We start from the raw sequence: 15,398 nt of genomic DNA, 5'->3' as shown, positions 1-15,398 counted from the left end.
TTCTCCTCTTTTAAGACATAGTTTAATAGTCACTGGGGTAGAATTAGTAATTCTCTTTTTTTCTATTGTATATTGCTTTCACTTTTGCTGTAGCGTGTATACATCAATGAATTTTGTTTACATACACTCTGGTCTTATTTGACCTGAATCCTCAATTCCTGGGCAAATGACTGGCACAAAGTACATGCTCAAAAATTGGAATAAAAGAGCCTCTGTTTCACAGATGAGGAAACTGAGCCCGAAGGAATAAGTGACTTCACCAAGGTCTCGTAGCAAGTTGGGATACAAAACCAGTTTTTTAAAATTCCAGATCCAATTTTTCTTTCATTATGCCTTGTCTGTGGTACATAAATTTAACAAATATTGTGCTATGAGTTGAGTGTTCTTTCTGAATATCAAAATTATGATAATGAAAATCCCCCTAACAGTTTACATTTTAAGTGGATACGAACCAACTCAGTTCTCTTTGGTTTATATTAAGGCTACTCAAGGTGAATAGGCTGTAATTTTTTTTTCATAATTGATAGTGTGGGCTATGATAGAAAAGCCAATTAAACAAATCATGTGTAGTGTTTTCCATGTTGCATTCGAATTTCGGAAAATAGGAGGCAAGAAATAGAAAATGTTTAATATTTTCTGATATATAGCCTCCCCCCTCCCCCATCTGAAAGTAGTGTTCCTATGAAAACTTTTGTAAGCTGAAATGGTGTAAAATGAATTGATTACCATTGGTTTATATGGAAAAATTTTTGAGTATTCCTAGACCCCCCCAAACTAACCACTCTTAGGCTTTTCTGATACCTTAGGACACATCTTACTCCCAGGTGCACAAAATAAATGAAGAGAAAGCACCAATGCTTACATAGTTCAGAGCTACAGCAGCATCAGGTTGATGCTGAGATGCTGAGTGTGGTTCTTGGGAAAGGAGCTCGGTGATGCCACTCTCGCTTCTCACGCTGCACACTGCTCTGTAACTGTTCGCTGCAAAACAAAGCTGAAGGCTGTTTTTCGCTTTTTGCCTTTTCTCTTAAAAGTGAAAATCTTCAGATTTCCTTTGGTTGGCAAATGCAGGAACTGACCTAGGTCTTTTGTGAAAGCAAAGTGGAGTTACATGAACTTTTGAAAGGTGGGGAATACCTCTACTAAGAGTCTGTTCTGGATGTTAAAGTCACAGTCGAGCTGTCATTCATTCACTGAGTTTTTATTCTTGCTAACTATGATTCATAGCACTTGTTTAACATTGTTGTAAGTGGTGTACATATATTACTCCATTTGATGAGCAGGACCCAGGAGTTAAATACTATTACTATCCCTGCTTTACACATAAAGAAGCTGAGACAGGTAGTAACTTGTTAAATGTCACACAACTAGTAAATGGTTGAGCTAGAATGTAAACCCAAGCAGTCTGGTTCAAGATTCCCAACCCCTTAACCATGATCCTGTAGGCTAAGTTGTGTTAGTTATTTAGTTTTCAGAAGATGAAAAGACAGGGCCTCTGCTCTCAAGGAAATTAATAGTGTAAGGAGGAATAAAGATACAGGAAAAAGGGGTAATTATTTATTGAGCGTGCCTCATCAGAAGCTGTGTTAAGCATGCTGTATGCATTCTCACTTAAATTCTACAACCATATGAGGGGCAGATCTTTACTCCATTTTACACATGAGGAAACTGAGAAAAGGAGAAGTTAAGTAATTTGCCAAATTCAAAGGCAGCATCAGAACTGGAATAGGAACTGGCTTCAAACTTGTATTCTTTCTTTTTTTTTTTTTTTTCAAACTTGTATTCTTTCTGTTGCTTTGTGCCACCTCTGTACAGATACAGAATCACAGTCTTATGTAATTACTCTAAAAAAATTGTGTAAGGTACATTGGGAGAATAGGGGAAGGAGCCCTGAAGTCTGTCTGGAGAGGAAAGAACAGCTTCATGGGGTAGGTAGCACTTGAGTTGTAACAATTAAGGTTTTCAGGCATAGAAAATAGCATGTGTCAAATCATGGAGAGGTGAGCGAATGTGGTATGTTTAGTGGTTGAGTGTTCAACAATAAAGAAGAGAAGAAAAGAGAATGAATTTGAGATATTTAAGTAGGGTTGATCAGACCTAGAGATAGCATATGAGGTATGTGGGTCAAGGAGGAGTCCCAGAGTACTTAGAAGTGTCTGTCCTCGGTAAGTTGAGTTTTTGGTGATACAGTTTACTGAGGGGCTAGGTACAGGATTTGGGGGGAAGTAATAAGTACCGTTTGGGATCTGTTGTGTTTATTTTTTAATGTTTTTTTTCTTTCTTTTTCTTTCTTTCTTTTTTTTTTTTTTGAGAGAGAGAGAGATGCGAGCATGAGCAGGGGAGGGTTGGGGCAGAGAGAGAGGGAGACACAGAATCCAAAGCAGGCTCCAGGCTCTGAGCTGTCAGCGCAGAGCCCAATGTGGGGCTAGAACTCATGAACTGCAAGATCATGACCTAAGCTGAAGTTGGACGCTTAACCGACTGAGCCACCCAGGTGCCCTGGGATCTGTTGTGTTTAAAGGGCTGGTGGGACAGTCAACTGATAATTTGCACTGGGAGGCATTTGCATATATGGGTATGGTATTTAGAGAGTTGCACTTTATCTTAGCCAAAAGGCCAAGAAATGATGGTATTTAGAAATTTGGTATAGTGTTTCCAGATAAAATATAGAATGCCCAGTTAAATTTGACTCTCAAGTTAACAGTAATTTTTTTTACTGTAAGTATGTTGCATGCAATACTTGGGACATACTTATACTAAAAACTATTTGATGTTTATACGAAATTCAAATTTAACCAAGCTTTTATATTTTTATTTGCTAAATCTGGTAACCTCATATAGGTGATAATTGAAGTTACGAATATGGATGAGATTGTTCAGGGAAAAAAATGTAGAGAGAGGAGAGTAGAGCTCACGTCAGAAAGCTAGGAAATGGATTAATTTAGGGCTTCAAAGTGGCTTCAAAGTAGTTCCTGCAATCAGCAGCCTCAGCATTACCTGGATACTTGTTAGAAATGTATATTCTTGGACCCTGGTGCAGACCTTCTGAGTCAGAAACTGGGGTTGAAGCCCAACAGTCTATGTCTTAACAAGACCTCTAGGGGCTTCTGATACCCCTAGGGTTGAATATAAGAACATCAATGAAGGGTAGAAAGACATAGTAATGAATTGAAGTAAGAACCAGAAGACAATGAATGGAATCATTGGCAGTGTCAAATGTATCTGAGAAGCCATGTAAGATAAAACCTAAAAGTGTTCATTGGGTTAAGCAACTGTGAGGTGATTGGTTAATCTTAAAATAGTTTCAATTGAGGGTGCCTGGCTGGCTCAGTCAGTAGAGCATGTGACACTTGTTCTCAGGGTCATGAGTTCTAGCCCCAGATGGGGGTAGAGATTACTTAAGTAAATAAATAAACTTAAAAAAACAAACAAAAAACAGCCAACAGTTTCAGTTGAAGCAGTAGCCTGATAGCATTAGGTTCAGGAGGGAATCAGATTAAGGAAAGGGTGCCTGGGTGGCTCAGTTAAGTGTCTGACTTCGGCATAGGTTATGTCTCATGGGTTTGTGAGTTTGAGCCCCACATCTGGCTTCTCTGCTGTCAGTGCAGAGCTGGCTTCAGATCTTCTGTCCCCACCTCTCTCTGCCCCTTCTTCTCAAAAATAAATAAGCATTTAAAAGAAAAATAAAGAAGTAGAGAAAGAATGAGGCACTTTTTCACTGACTGATTGGAAGGGGAGAGAAGAGGGTAGTAAGTAGTTCCTTAAGAAATAGGTTCCTTATAACCTGAGAGGAGAAAACCAGCATGGAGGTGGTGAGAGGCTGAAGATACACGATACTATGGAGTGCTTAAAGATGGGAGAGGGAGCAGGATCCCAAACGCAAGCCTGTTTTTAGTCAGTCATGTAAGAAGGTTGCTTTTTCCTGGAAGATAGGAGGACAGTTTGTTGATCAATTTGTAGGCATGGTGGTGGGGGGGAATCAGAGTGTTGAGGGAGTTCTTTGTTTCTGTTTTTCTTGGTGAAATTTAAACATCAGGGAGCTGGACATTTGCATGGTTGTGGCTTGGCAGTGATGGTTTGGAACAGTTACTTTGTGAAGTAAAAGGAAATAATCGGGAGAAATTTAACAGGCATGTTAGAAAAATATTAGAGATTGAGTTGATGATAGGGCAAATTAATTTTATATTGATTCTTAAGTGTTCTTTTTGGTAATTTGAAGGAGGGTGTATATAGGTACTTTTAACTTCCTCTCTTTTTTATGCAAGTGCCAATAAATAAACATTATTATTTTAGTATATGTAAGACTATCCACTTGGACTCATTCATTCAAGAAATATTTATTTGTCTATTTATTGATTTAGTTTTTCAGAGAAAGAGGGGGGAGAGGGGCAAGGGGAGAGAGAGAGAGAGAATCTTAAGTAGGCTCCATGCTCAGCACGGAGCCTGATGCAGGACTTGATCCCACAACCCTGGGATCACGACCTGAGCTGAAATCAAGAGTTGGACACTCAACCAACTGAGCCACTCAGGTGCTCCTCAACAAATATTTATTTATTTATTATATTTTTTTAAATTTTTTAAATTTTTTAATGTTTATTCTTAGAGACAGAGCGTGAGCTGTGGAGGGGCAGGGAGAGAGAGAGAGAGACAGACACACACACACACACACACACACACACACACACACAGAATCCGAAGTAGGCTCCAGGCTCTGAGCTACCAGCACAGAGCCCAAACCGGGGCTCAAACCCACGAACCGTGTGATCATGACCTGAGCCGAAGTCGGATGCTCAATCGACTGGGCCACCCAGGTGCCCCTCAACAAATATTTATTAAATGCTATAATTGTGAAAGTAATAAAAGCTAGCATTTTTGTGTATAAATCATGCTTCAGTTTTGGCTTATCTGTAAGGGATCATGCTACATACTTCATCTGTATTAAATCATTTATCTCTCCATCATGGCCCTGTGGGTTAGATAATATATTTTGTAGATAAGGAAATTGAAACTAGAAAAGATTAAAAAATTTGTTTGAGTCAAGATCACATCTGCTTCTGCTTCTGTCAGAACCCAGAGCCTTCTCTGTTAGGTTATGTTAACTATGCCACATGTTGAGTGTGCAGAGGCAGAAAAACAGATATCGTGCCTGTTCTTGATGGCCATGGTCCTTTCAGTCTTGCACATTTGGGGTAAAGAAGAAGGATGCTAGACAAACAAAGTATCACCCAAATAAATAAGTGACATATTGTGACAGGTGCTATGAGTGAAAGGAGTTGGGAGCTTAATTTCTGGTGGGGGCTGGGGTTTGAATTCATTATAGTAATTTTTTTATATTTGTCCATCTATGAGGGAGATAGCATGGCTTTTGAAACAGATAGACCTGGGTTTGATTCCCGTTTGTGCACTTAGTATCTTTGTGACCTTGGACAAAGTGCTGAACCATCTCTAAGCTTCACTTTCCTCACCTATAAAGAAGATACTGTAGTCCCTACTCACAGGCAGCAGCTCATTTGGCGCCACAATGTACACTATGGGAAGTGGTAAATTAATGCAGTGGTTCCTAGTCTTTGGCATGTAATAGTCCAAAGCAGTTCCAAAAGTAGCTTTGGGAGCTGACATACCCATCATTTATTTTGCTAAGTATAAGGATGTAAAATACAACTACTATTTATTATCACCATTGTTTCAGAAAAGTAAGACTTTTTTTTTTTAACTTTTTAATGTTTATTTTTGAGAGAAACGGAACACAGTGGGGGAGGGGCAGAGAGCGAGAGGGAGACACAATCTGAAGTAGGCTCTGAGTTGTCAACACAGAGCCTGATGTGGGGCTCAAACCCACAAGCTGTGAGATTGTGACCTGAGCTGAAGTCGGACGTTTATCTGACTGAGCCACCCAGGTGCCCCTTAAGTTTTTATTTTGAAGTATGTAAGGCTGTTTTAACAACAACATAATGTGGGATGGTTGTGATCTCAATAAAGAAGTCTTTTTTAAAATTGATATATGTATTTTTAGAATTTTGTCTTGTAAAAAAATAAAACTTTGTTTTATGATTATATTTCATCTTAAAGCATTTTAAAGAATAGATAATTAGAATAAATCTGATTTAGGCTGTGATGATGTTATGTATAACAAACAGATTGCATTGTGTCTTTATGCCATTAACAGATATGACAGTTTGTAGACCTGTAATTGGATCCAAACTCTACATCATTCAGACTTAATGTTATTTATCATTTTCTTACAAACACAGACTAAAGTAAGGGTAGTGCTGAACATTGAAGTAACTGTATGTGACTCCTATATATTACATTTGAAAAGTAGTAATAACTGTCATGAAAGATTTTCCAATTCTGAAAGGTCCTTTTTGTAAAGTTTAAATCTGTTCTAACAACTTGTAAATTTTGATTTTTGAGGTATTTGTGAAGGTGATTATGATTAGAATGTAGAAGAGATATGACAGACTTATTTTTTCTTGAATTTCTAGTTTATTTAAATACTAACACTGTACTCATTTCTCTCTTTTCTTTTTCTTTAAGGAGTATGGACATGCCCCAAAGCAAAAAACTCAAGAAAGTGAACTGAAAATTAGTGCTGTGTTTTCAGTCAGTGACAGTCCTCTTGGTAAGAAATAGAACTGAATATGGGGCACCTGGCTGACTCAGTCAGTAGAGCATGGAACTCTTGATCTCAGGGTTGTAAGTTCGAGTCCCACAATGGGTGTAGAGATTACTTAAAAATAAAATCTAAAAAAGGAAAAGAAAGGAAAGAAATAGGACCAAGTAAGTTAATTATGATTAATATTGTTATATTCTAACTAGTAGAACTGAGGGAGAGCACATCCTCATGTAAATCTTTTTTTCCTTAAGATAAAGCAGTACTTTTTAAACTGGGTAGGTGGTGTTGACTAGCATTTTAAAAAGTGGAATTGAGGGGTACCTGGCTGTCTCAGTCAGTGGACCATGCGGCTCTTGATCTCACGGTTATGAGTTCAAGCCCCACATTGGGTGTAGAGATTACTTAAAATCTTAAAAAAAAAATACATACACACACACACACACACACACACACACACATATATACATGTATGTATGTGGGTGGGGGGAGGGAGAGAGAATAGACTAAGATTGTATTAGAAGAATGTGATGCATGTAGTAAGGAAACATTATTTTGCAAAACTGTTTCAGTTATTAAATTCTACACATATAAACATACACAGAAATGTATGTATGTGTCTCCTGGGTTATAATGTGAAATATAGTTGTTACTATGGGTTATAAAAAAGTTTGAACCCACACCTTCCCCCCCCCCCAAAAAAAAAAAGTTTGAAACTCCCTGTTTTAGAGTGTTTAATTGGATTTGGAGACTGAAAATTTGTCTTAAAAAATGGAGAATGTATATGTGTTTGTGTTGATACTAAAACTTTTTTCCCCCCTTATTTTGTATTTATAGCCCAACAGTTGACTCCAGGCTTTCAGTTTTCTCTTGCATCATCTGGCCCAAATGTATTGCTTCCTTCGGCTCCAGCCGTAGCTATTCAGGTTTTTTGTTCTGGTTGTAAAAAAATGCTTTATAAAGGGCAAACTGCATATCATAAGACAGGATCTACTCAGCTCTTTTGCTCCACGCGGTGCATCACTGGATATCCTTCACCTGTCTGCGTACCAACTCCTCCCAGGAAAACCTGCACAAACTGCTCAAAGTATAAAATTCTTAATTACATCCCTTTTTACTTTACTTTTTTAGTGTGTATCTAGTTTAGTTCAAATATGCTGTTGCTACTTTAAATCTCTTGAGCACGTTTCTATGGAAATAGCTTTTTAGCTGAGAAATTTGCAAATTCTTTGTAATGTTAAACAAGAGACTTGGTGTTAAAAGTATCATCTTAACTAGTTTTCTGTCTCTTTAAGTTTAAATTTTACTGTGGAAAGAAATAACAAACCATTTGTGGGAATTGCAGGGCTGCTCATATATCCTGTGACTATAGACAACAGCCATTCACAATTATTTATTATCTTGAAAGTTATTGAAGTATATAGCATATTATAACATTGGTCTTATAATAGTATATAAAAGTTAGTTAATTCTTTAGAAGGTTAAAAAAAAATCTCTAAATGGCCACAAAATAATGTGTTTATTTCTTAAAAAAAGTTCTTTGAAGTTATTGCTTTATAGTCACACATAGATGCAGAGAGAGGAAGAAATAGTAACAAAGCCACATAAACTTCTTTCTCTACCTTAGTATGTTTGAAAAATTTGGCATGTTCTGCCTCTTCCCGTGGTAATGTAGTTCTAAGAATGTATTGTGTTGTCCGAAGTGTTAATGTAGAGTGAAAAAAGTTAAGAGCTTATTGTGTAGATCAGGCTCTATCCCTTACTAACTATATGACGTTGGGGCTAGATGTTTAATTTTTTTTAAGCCTCAGTTTCTTCATTGGTAAATAGTATCTACTTCCTCAGATTTTAATGAGACAATGTTAGCCCAGGGCTTAGCACATCATGTATCTTAACATATTATTTCTAGGCCCCTATTTTGTCTTTGGAGATCTACGACAGTTTCTTTATCCGTTTGGGGTGTTGGCCTTAAGTATCTAAAAGTAGATCATGTTAAAATGAAAATCTCCAACTAAAAGGACAGAGGAATTTAAAAATATTTTACATAAATATTCAAATTTAGTTTTGTTCTAAAATGCCATTCTAATACCTTACTTAAACTCTTCTATAGCATTCTCGTGAAACTGATCTAGAAGGGTAAGTTTAGTTTTCTGTTTTTAGATACTCCGTTTCAACATATCAAATATCAAAATAAAGTGAATGAAATTTTAAAGAACACAGCACAAGTTATACATCTAAATGCATATTATTTTTTTTAAATAGTTACTCTTGTCAGAGATGTTCTACCACAGCGCTGCTCCTTTTCAAAAATTTTTTTGCTCTCTTGATTTGGCATTGCGTTCAGAGCCTATGAAACTTTCCTTTAGACCAAGATAGGTGACAAATCTATCTTTAAACCATGGGTTTGATTTTTACAAATTGTCAGAAGTTGCTTGATGCCTTATCAGTTGACTACCGTAGACGATTAAACTGAGTCATACTGTTAAACATGATACTTGACTATAACTTTGAAAAGTTGTTCTTGGAGTTATTGTAAATAAAGGATAAAGTAGAAGAATGTTGGAGCCATGTTTTTGGAAGATGTATGGTTTTTCTAAGATTAAAGTTAAGGTGTAAGATTCATTTGGATGCATAAGGTTTAGAATGCATTTATATTCATGTGCACAGATTTCCATTAAAAAGTCATTCACTTTGGTTTACATATATGTATATTATACCACTGGCAGATTCACATTATTAAATAACATTCTTTATTGCTTTGTTTTTAGTAGAAAAATCACTATTCAAAATTAATAACTTCATCCGTGTGTAAGCATATCCACTTGGTTTCCAAGATTCACTGTCCTATTTTTAAGGTTAGGTGAGTTTTAGAAAATTAAAGTACTTTGTTGTTATTGTTATTCGTAAATAGTTTACTGTGAAACAGTTTTGTATAATAAAGGCACAGGATGGGAGGCAGAAGAGTGGAATGATGAACCACTGAATGTGGAATCAGACTGCCTAGAATTTGTATTCTGGCTTCATTGCTTACCAGTTTGTGACTTTGACAAGTTATTTAACCTTTCCGATTTGGTCTCCTCATCTGTAAAATGGCAATTATAATAATACTTATCTCACAGAATTTTTGTGAAAATTAAGTTGGATAATTTGAGTAAAGAGAATGATGTCTGGTACATAGCAATTACTTAGTACACATTACTGTATATAATATTATTGCCATTATATTCTTCGTGGCTTATACTAGTGCTTCTGATTACTGACCATTTCCTTTAGTTTTTTTATACTTGTCAGAAAATGGCAATACTCAGCCTTTGTTTTTACCGTTAGTGCGTATTGCATCAATGGGCTCTTACAAAATAACTTGAGGAATCTTACAGAATGACTCAGTTATTTGTGTTCTTTTTGTCTTATTCTTATTTCCATCTGTCCTCTGCTACCAAACCTTAATAGTTATTTTGTCCTCTGTTTCTTTGATCTCTTCAGTTATAGTTCAGTTTTATATATCATGCTTATTTTTTATATTAATCTTCGGTAGTTCATCTGTTTCCCAAATCTTGCATTTAAATTAAAAAACAAACAAACATGTCATTCTTTGTCTCTGCTGTTCCTACTCTTAGCAGCTGCTGGCTAGTAAGAGGACAAGGGTTTTGTGGTCTGGACTTGAGGGATGGCCACTTCTTCCATTGGCTCCAGTGGATGAAACTTGGTTGGAGCTGGAAGCCTCACGGCTTTTGTCATGAACATCTGGCTGGATATATTTTAAATATAATTTTCCCTCAACACATCTATAAATTAGGTATCATAAACCCATTTTCTACATGAGGAAATTGAGAGAGTAATTACCTCACTCATTGTCACTCAGCTAACTAACAGAACTAATCATCAAGCCCAGGTTTTCAGATGTCTTATCCCTGGCCAGCCATTTTCTAGCATGCAATAGCTGCCCTTAGTAAACATAGTTATTTTAGCTCACAAAGAGGAAGAAATTACAATTATGAAGAACATATTTCATTTTGCCTTTTGTTATTTATTTTTAGAGACATTTTAAATCCAAAGGATGTGATCACGACCCGTTTTGAAAATTCTAGCAAAGATTTCTGCAGCCAATCATGCCTTTCTTCTTATGAGCTAAAGAAGAAGCCTGTTGTTACCATATATACTAACAGCATTTCAACCAAGTGCAGCATGTGTCAGAAGAATGCTGATGTAAGTTACATTGTACCTTTCCTGGGATTCTGCTCAGAGATCAGAGATTTTTTTTCATTTAATTATTTATTTACCATTCAATTTATAGCATTGTAGGGGAGAAATATATTGGGGAAAAAATTTTTCTCATTCTAAAAATTCTGAATTGAGTCAGGGATAGCAAAACACAAGGAATAGCAAAACGCACACATATGCGTACAAACACAAAAGAGTACTGTCTTGAAGTTAAAAAATACCAACTTAGGTATTTAGAAATGATAGGGTCTAGGAAGAAAGGGTGAGGACACATTAAAAGTAATTTATGCCAACTGTTTCTTTCCTGCGATAGCATTTATCTTCAGTTTGATACCCAACTGCACTCATATTGGAAACTTAGTGGAAACCACCTAGTGATTCTACTTTGAAGTTACAACCCATGTGTGACTAAGATGTTCTGAATATAAGCCTATTCATAAGTCCTATAAACTTTAGGAACTCTTTATGTCTCTTCTTTTATATAAATTCTATCTCTACCTTGATGTACTTTGGTTGATCAAGAAAACAAAAGGCTAAGCAACAGAAAGCTAACTTCTTTAAATGAGACAAAAAAAATGTTTTTACAATTATCACTATAAATAAGAAGTCTTTCTTTCAAATACCAAATCAGTTTCCTCAGCTGTACAACTATAATTTGATGGTTTTTACTCTTAGTACTTCACTTCAGTGATTTATAAATTTATCTACACAATAATAATAATTAAGTACCTTTCCTATTTTTTTCAGGATAAAACATTAAATGATGTGTTGAAGACACTACTAAAAATACTTCACATTTCAGTTATGGCCTCTGCATTAAAAATCTGTAGGAATTTTTCCAATTAACTTTCAGATATTTGCACAACCTCTCTGTTAAAAAAACAAAACAAAAAAACCATCTTTGAAATAATTTACATGAATGCTTTATATATCAAATATGGATTCACCAATCCCTGTTACCACAGTCATCAGTTTTAACAACTCTAAGTATGTTCTGTATTAGTTTTCTTGTTTATAAGGCATCAATAATAAGGAAACATTTTTAATATTACAGAATATTAATTATATCAGTTTCCCATCAACACGCTAGTCATTTAATGATGATTATATTGGCCATTTCCATTGGTTGGCAGGAGGCTCTTCCATTAAAGGCTCCCATGGTTTCCACTCTAAAGTTTTCTTGCCAGACTTGGTTCATTTCAGCCTGAAGAATCACCTCTACTAGTTGGCCATCCTGCAGTTGGTCTTCTGATTTCTTAACATCTGGTTCCCCTTTAACCATACTCAACTTTTCATTTGTAATCTGTTCTGTGTACTTTCTATATGCTGCATTTTTAGGCATTTGCTCAAGAACATCAAGAATGTTTTTTTTTTTTAATTTTTTTTGATGTTTATTTTTGACAGAGAGAGAAAGAGAGAGAGAGGGCATGCACAAGTGGGGGAGGGGCAGACAGAGAGAGGGAGCACAGAGCCCGACGCGGGGCCCGAACTCACGGACTGCGAGATCGTGACTTGAGCCCAAGTCGGATGCTCAACCCACTGAGCCATCCACGCACCCCAGGAACATCAAGAATCTTTGTGTACAATATTCCTAGCCTCTTGTGTGGACTCTGACAGCCAATCCCACAAGGCTGGTGGTCTTCTTCAGCAAATCTGCCGTGACCAGAGATCAGAGATTTTTAATTGGCTTTACTTATTTTGGATGTGTGTGTGTTTTATTTCCTAGATCCGATTTGAAGTTAAATATCAAAATGTGGTACATGGTCTTTGTAGTGATGCCTGTTTCTCAAAATTTCACTCCGCCAACAACCTCACCATGAACTGTTGTGAGAACTGTGGGGGCTACTGCTACAGCAGCTCTGGGCCTTGCCGGTCCCAGAAGGTGTTTAGTTCAACAAGCGTCACAGCATATAAGCAGGTATAAAGGCCCGTCCGTCACTCCTTCCAGGATGGCTGTGCAGGGATGAGGTTAAAATAAACGAGTGGGCTCTTCCCATCAATTGATTTTGGGGTGTGATTTCCCTCCAGAAAAATGGGATAGGTCCTGGTGGTGTGTTGACTATAGTGAAATGATACACTAATGTACTTTCATGATTTTCTGTGAGTCAGAAATGTTTTATGATATATTGGTAAGTGGAGAAAGCTCCATATTATTTTAAATAAACTGTGGCCAACAGGCATAAGATGTTAAAAATCAGTAGATCTAAAGCATATCTTTCTCTTTTTCCTTTTAGGAAAAAACAATACGTATTTAAAAAAATTTTTTTAATGTTTATTTATTTTGAGAGAGAGAGCCAGGGAGGGGAAGAGAGATGGGGGGGGGGGGGAGAGAGAGAGAGAGTCCTAAGCAGGCTCTGCACTGTCAGTGCATAGCCCCACGTGGAGCTTGATCATCCCCTGAACCATGAGATCATGCCCTGAGCGGAAACCAAGAGTTGGATGCTCAACCAACCGAGCCACCCAGGCACCCCTAGAAAATATATTTTTTTAATGTGTTTTGGGATGAATTGTAATTATTTTGGCAACATGCCTTATGCGACTACTTTACCTAATTTTTATTTGTTGTAATGAATAATAGATTCATTTGGTTACTAAATAGATATCTATGTTAATTATTACTGAATGAAGTCTTTAAAAAGTTACTTTTCTAAAAAAGCATAAATGATAACTAAATTTTTTCAGTTAGCAAGTTTGATTTATTTTTAATTCCTCCAAGTAGTTGGTGTTGGACATTGATCTGTGAGAAGTATCCCTTTTCAAGGAGTTACCACTTTTGGCATTTTGGTTACTGTTTTCACAAGAATAAAACCCGTGTTTTTTTTATATATGTGATCCAAAAATCCGTTCTGTTTCTAATTTTGTTGCTGGTATTATACTGTCAACTGTATAAGTGATATTCCTCTTTCACCAGGAAGATTATATAGTGAAACTTCACAATTTATATTTTCTTTTCTTTTTTGGCAAAGATTTTTATTTATTTATTAATTTAATAAATTTAATAAATTTATTTAATTTTTAAAAATTTACATCCAAATTAGCATATAGTGCAACAGTGATTTCAGGAGTAGATTCCTTAATGCCCCTTACCCATTTAGCCCATCCCCCTTCCCACAACCCCTCCAGTACCCTCTGTTTGTTCTCCATATTTAAGAGTCTCTTATGTCTTGTCCCCCTCCCTGTTTTTATATTATTTTGTTTCCCTTCCCTTATGTTCATCTGTTTTGTCTCTTAAAGTCTTCATGAGTGAAGTCATATGATATTTGTCTTTCTCTGACTGGCTAATTTCACTTAGCATAATACCCTCCGGTTCCAGCCACGTAGTTGCAAATGGCAAGATTTCATTCTTTTTGACTGCCGAGTAATACTCCATTGTGTGTATGTGTGTGTGTGTGTGTGTGTGTGTATACGTATATATATATACGTATATATATATACATACATATATATACGTATATATATATGTGTGTGTATATATATATATATATATATATATATATATATATATATATCACATCTTCTTTATCCATTCATCCATTGATGGACATTTGGGCTCTTTCCATACTTTGGCTATTGTTGATAGTGCTGCTATAAACATTGGGGTGCATGTGTCCCTCAGAAACAGCACACCTGTATCCCTTGGATAAATGCCTAGTAGTGCAATTGCTGGGTCGTAGGGTAGTTCTATTTTTAGTTTTTTGAGGAACCTCTATCCTGTTTTCCAGAGTGGCTGCACCAGCTTGCAGTCCCAACAATTTGTATTTTCCTACTGTTTAATTCCCCTACTTGTTGAGAGACTATGTTGTGTCAATGACAGTATAGTGTAATGGTTAGCCTGGATCTTTGGAGCGAGATGAAATGTTTAATCTCCCACTTTTCTGTTTATTTGTTAATTGAATTAAAATTAATTTAAACTTCTTGTTAATATAATTTTTAAAAGTATTTCAATATGTTGTTTGAAGGATTTCATGATATAGTATATATAAGTTAAATACAGAGTATTTAGTATAGGACCTGGCTCCTGGTAAGCACTGAATAAGTAATAATATTGGTAATTTGTATAAATGGTAGCCATCGTAATTATTGTTTCTTAAAATATGAGTAAAGTTACAGACACATTTTAGTGTAAAACTCAGCTTAAAAAACAGGTAGTTCTGTAAGATCTCCTAATTTACATTAAGCATCATTTCTGTTTCCTCCTGCTAAAGAGTCTTACTGATTATGTAACCTTAAAGGTGGTAGACAGTCTTATAGATTGATGTCCAAGACTATTGAGGATGGCCCTTTGGTTCATGGATTACCTGGTTATCTTAGATTATTTTTAATGAGAAAAGTGTATAACAAATACCAAATTCATTACCTTTAATGTGTTTTGTTGTTAATGTATGTGAGTGTAGTTACTCATTTTCTTCAGTTTACATTTCGTTATTGTCTGAAAGAACTTATTTTTCTCACATCCCAACTTCCAGAAAAATCTATAGTTAGAGTGGCCTCATAGTCCTCTGAGCTCAGATATTTCAATCAAAGGCAATCTTTATAGTTAGTTTTTCTTTTCTTAAACAACGTG

General features: G+C 36.0%; 1 protein-coding gene across 9 annotated transcripts in view; it reads left to right on the top strand.

Moving 5' to 3' along the window:
• The window catches only part of ZMYM6 (zinc finger MYM-type containing 6), a 60,463-nt gene that overhangs the window by 22,588 nt on the left and 22,477 nt on the right, over positions 1 to 15,398 (top strand). For all 9 annotated transcript variants that reach the window (XM_053211158.1, XM_053211153.1, XM_053211177.1 and 6 more), the window contains 4 exons: positions 6,538 to 6,622; positions 7,451 to 7,700; positions 10,651 to 10,819; positions 12,561 to 12,752. In XM_053211158.1, coding sequence (XP_053067133.1) covers positions 6,538 to 6,622; positions 7,451 to 7,700; positions 10,651 to 10,819; positions 12,561 to 12,752 — 696 coding nt within the window. The remainder of the gene's footprint in view (positions 1 to 6,537; positions 6,623 to 7,450; positions 7,701 to 10,650; positions 10,820 to 12,560; positions 12,753 to 15,398) is intronic.

The sequence above is a fragment of the Acinonyx jubatus genome, chromosome C1, assembly GCF_027475565.1.
Source record: "Acinonyx jubatus isolate Ajub_Pintada_27869175 chromosome C1, VMU_Ajub_asm_v1.0, whole genome shotgun sequence".
Taxonomy (NCBI): Eukaryota; Metazoa; Chordata; class Mammalia; order Carnivora; family Felidae; genus Acinonyx; species Acinonyx jubatus.
The sequence above is the reverse complement of the archived record's forward strand: the minus strand, read 5'-3'. Positions and strand labels throughout refer to the sequence as shown.